At 38.3% G+C, this 1,573-nt stretch overlaps 1 protein-coding gene across 1 annotated transcript in view; it reads right to left on the bottom strand.

The window, feature by feature from the left end:
* The window catches only part of LOC118414063 (anaphase-promoting complex subunit 4-like), a gene marked incomplete in the record, with an annotated part of 5,613 nt that extends 4,052 nt beyond the window's left edge, over positions 1-1,561 (bottom strand). Inside the window, 5 exon segments of the mRNA XM_035817825.1 lie at positions 159-256; positions 512-566; positions 714-806; positions 1,050-1,153; positions 1,438-1,561. Coding sequence (XP_035673718.1) covers positions 159-256; positions 512-566; positions 714-806; positions 1,050-1,153; positions 1,438-1,534 — 447 coding nt within the window.
* Between the last annotated feature and the right edge of the window lie 12 nt (positions 1,562-1,573).

The raw sequence follows: 1,573 nt of genomic DNA, 5'->3' as shown, positions 1-1,573 counted from the left end.
GTCATCTTCATCTTCATCATCATCAACCTTACTATGTATCAGCTGTTGCTGTCACTGTGGCTGGTCACCATTGCTTTCCATTATCTTCTGCCATCTCCGAATAATCTCTGACAACCAATTTGACTGATTTCAGAGCCACATTACTCTGTTATACTCACTGCAGGCCCTTCCAGTGCTCTGTCCACAGCTGTCTTGGTTATGTTGAAGACTTGGTACAGTGACTTCTTCTGGTGGTGTGGGAAGAGCAACTCACTCCCTGAGACAATAATATCCAAAATAATCATAATGAATGTCTGCACACATTTTTGTTGCTAGCTTTTTCATGTAGGTGAGCCATCTCAACTGAATATTAATGTTATATATGGCACATATAAAAGATTTCTACATCAATAAGAGCTGTATGGTTCTGCTGAGAAATATTTCACAAATATATCAATGCTAAGCAATATCTAATGGGACAGCAGTAAAATGTTTGGACAGATGCTAAAGCCCACAGGCATTTCTGCCTCACCTTTCAGGTAAGTACTTGACTGCATAAAGGTCTCCCAAGGGATCTTAGACAAGTCCTGAAAAATGTAGAAGACATACTATTGTGATATTTGATTAGCTGGATTTGAAATACAAGCCAAACACCTCCATATACATGTACAGTGTTAGCAATCAACACACAAGCAACATTTCTGCTTAATAATATCAGTATGCCTTCTTCTCACCTGTGGAAAGGGAAGGTCCTCATCCTTCTTGTTGAGATACTGTCCAACTTTCTCAAGATTAAATCTCTTGGGTCTTCCAGGAGATGGTGTTTCCTACAAGATACGAACACTTGTCAGCACAGGCTATTTCAAACACACTTGACTCATCATATTTGATCAGTTGGTTGGTCAATTGATTGATTGCTTGATTGATTGGTAATAATGACTTAACATAGTGTTGCCTCATCCTAACTCATGTATTGTTTCTGCACTGGATGACTTTATGTACTACATGCATGTGGCTGCATTAAGCAAACATTGTTACCAAAATAGAATGAAGATGAAGTGAAGACTCACCTGCGTGAGATTCTCCTGAAGGAACTCTGCTACGAAGGCCAGGTCCTTCTGAGACATCTTACTGACCTCAGACGGCACCTGCTCCCCTGCAAGTCTCAGCATCACTACAGAAAACACAAACTTCAGACATCAGAATCAACATTAAACATTAAAACAGCTGTACATTTGCACATCTCTGCTCAAGCTTATTCAACAGTTTATAGTTTTCTCTTATCTCATTTATATCATATCTCTTACTAAATGACCATTGAGGTAGTAGAAAAAAATGCTGCAACCATTTTTCTCCACCTTCAAGGTTTCCTGTTCTTCTTAGTATTCATTTTAAATGCATGTAATACTGTACTTTTACAATGTGGTACAATTTAAAGCAATAAAGATATGTGCTTACCAGCATAGACCCAGCGAAAAAAGGCCTTGAAATTCTTCATACTGTTATCGATAACTCTGTGGTGAAAAGAAGTCAATGTCAAAGCCAGGAACATCATTCATTCATTTGTACTAATTCAAAGCTGATGTGAAGGATA

Source organism: Branchiostoma floridae, chromosome 4 (genome assembly GCF_000003815.2).
Source record: "Branchiostoma floridae strain S238N-H82 chromosome 4, Bfl_VNyyK, whole genome shotgun sequence".
NCBI classification, from domain to species: Eukaryota; Metazoa; Chordata; class Leptocardii; order Amphioxiformes; family Branchiostomatidae; genus Branchiostoma; species Branchiostoma floridae.
This window is presented reverse-complemented; position numbering and strand designations above follow the sequence as displayed.